Below are 2,284 nucleotides of genomic sequence, written 5' to 3'. Positions count from 1 at the left end.
CTCCTCCTGTCCTGTCGGAGCTTCGCTCGGCAGCTGTACCTCTCCGGTAACTGTCATCTGCTCTGCTCCAGCCTGTCCTTCCTGTTGCATGCCCCCTGACACCATTCCCTTGCCGGTTTGCGGTGCCTTGTCTACAAGCATAAAATGCTGCATTATCACAGCTGCAGTGATGCCAACTGCTGTTCAGGTTTTGAAATCCAAAGCTTGAGCATGCCCCCTGACACCATTCCCTTGCCGGTTTGCGGTGCCTTGTCTACAAGCATAAAATGCTGCATTATCACAGCTGCAGTGATGCCAACTGCTGTTCAGGTTTTGAAATCCAAAGCTTGAGCATTTGCAACTGTGATGCTTTCTAGTTAGTGTTACCAGGGTAAGTGCCCTTGAGTTCCCACATAGCACAAAATGTGAGCTCGAGAAGTTGGGACTTTCCTACCATTTTACCTGTTAGATTAAAAAAAAAACCTTTGTGCTTCTAATAAATCTTAATATTTTTTAAAAAGAAAGACTCATCAGCTGTTCACTGTCTTTATTTTGACAGCACTTAGATATAGGATAAGTGGGGGAATCCTTAACCCTGCATTGCAGTTAATGTAAGAAGGTATAGTAGTCCCACCCATACCTGCGGGGGATGCGTTCCAGGACTTACCGCAGAAGCCTGAAACCACGGATAGGAGCCAAGCCATTCATTTCAATGGGAAACGTACCTTCCTGACAGCCTCCTGATTCCCTATAATATGTTCGGTGCGCGGTAATCTGCGGGTAACTTTAGCTGCGAAAAATGATCCCGCAGGTACAGTGATTGCCTTGTAGCTTTATTCTGTAAGAAGTGTGGCAAAGATTAAGCATGCTGGTGTGTGATTTATCTTCTTTCTTTTAGGCATGTTATATATTGGGTCATTTAGGTAAAGTGGCAAACTTCTTTTAATGTTCAGTATCCCCTTAACAGCTATTATGTTTGCAAGCTGTTGGGGCTATATTGTCCAATTCAAATTTAAGCATCTTGGGGGCTTGTTAAAAATGATCATAAACTTGTTCTAATTGTAATGTTTTATCTTTGTATCTACCAAGCTATGTATGAAAATAGAATCAGAGTGGGAATTTTTTCAGGAGCTATTTAACTTTCTCCCATGAGGCATTCTGAACTTATCTTAGTCATAAACTTTTACAGCGGTGGTGGTCTCTTGCGAGATAGGTTTAATATTAGACTGAGATGGAAATGTGTTGCTGGAAAAGCGCAGCAGGTCAGGCAGCATCTAGTCTCCTTAATATTAGACTGAAGCTTGAGAGCTTGCTTTAAACCTGCTCACTTGACATGGGACAACAGGCAAGGTGGCAGTTCCAGATATGACCTCAGCTGCTTTTAAACATCCCTGCAATAAATGTTTGAAATTGCCATTCATTTGCAGGTTACTTTGCAGGTACTGTGTAACTGCTGTGTTTTGTTGTCTGTTGCAGGTTATGGGGCAATGGCAGAGATATCAACAATCGTGGAAAAGGTAAAAGAGTGTTTGGAACAGTCTCCATAGCTGCTGATGATGGGAGAAGCAGAGCCAACTTTCAAACATCCACAATCTTTCACTTCATTTTATTTAGAACTTTGTTCTGAATGTAAACCACTTCAACATTGGGATTATAAATAACAAACTGATTCCAATCAAATTATGCAAGCCTTGTTATTACTCAAACTAAAGTGATGTTGTAAATTGTTTTGCTGCTGCTGGGAAACCGTCTGCACTGTCTCAAAAATTCACCAGAAATCTGTTAGCTTCTGTGAATGCTCCTCCCTGACGTGAGATGTTGCCACAGGTGCCTGCCCATGTTTTGACTTCACCTGTAAAAGAAGCATACTTCAGACTGACACCATGTAGCAGTGAACATCATAACTGCTGCACCCTTGAATTGTTGGACAATTTGGGCATATGTGACGCCAGGTTTATGCCAGTAGAAGAAGGCATCAGCAGTTTAATACAATGGATTAATGCATTCAGTCTTAATTATAGAATGACACTTTTTTATAAGTATTATTTACAGAGGAATCTTGATTATCCGAATATCGAAGATGATCTCGAGGCCCCGATAGAAACATTATGTCAAAGAGCTGTTCTAACCCTGATCTCGTCTTTTGTTTACAGGTACAATGATTAAAAACGAACTTGACTCACTGAAATGCTGCCAAGAACAGTCCTGGACAGTCCAGGCACTGTCTCCAAATGACTGACCTCCTGCGCTCTCTCTCTCTCTCTCTCTTTCCCCCCCCCCCCCCCCCTCCACACGTTCCCTGGAG

General features: G+C 42.4%; 1 protein-coding gene across 1 annotated transcript in view; it reads left to right on the top strand.

Annotated features, from left to right (window-relative positions):
* Positions 1 to 1,659, top strand: part of ppcdc (phosphopantothenoylcysteine decarboxylase) — an 80,218-nt gene extending 78,559 nt beyond the window's left edge. Inside the window, exon 5 of the mRNA XM_043680630.1 lies at positions 1,456 to 1,659. Within this exon, the coding sequence (XP_043536565.1) occupies positions 1,456 to 1,526 (71 nt within the window). The 3' untranslated portion in view covers positions 1,527 to 1,659. The remainder of the gene's footprint in view (positions 1 to 1,455) is intronic.
* Positions 1,660 to 2,284: the final 625 nt, after the last annotated feature.

Source organism: Chiloscyllium plagiosum, chromosome 40 (genome assembly GCF_004010195.1).
Source record: "Chiloscyllium plagiosum isolate BGI_BamShark_2017 chromosome 40, ASM401019v2, whole genome shotgun sequence".
NCBI classification, from domain to species: domain Eukaryota; kingdom Metazoa; phylum Chordata; class Chondrichthyes; order Orectolobiformes; family Hemiscylliidae; genus Chiloscyllium; species Chiloscyllium plagiosum.
This window is presented reverse-complemented; position numbering and strand designations above follow the sequence as displayed.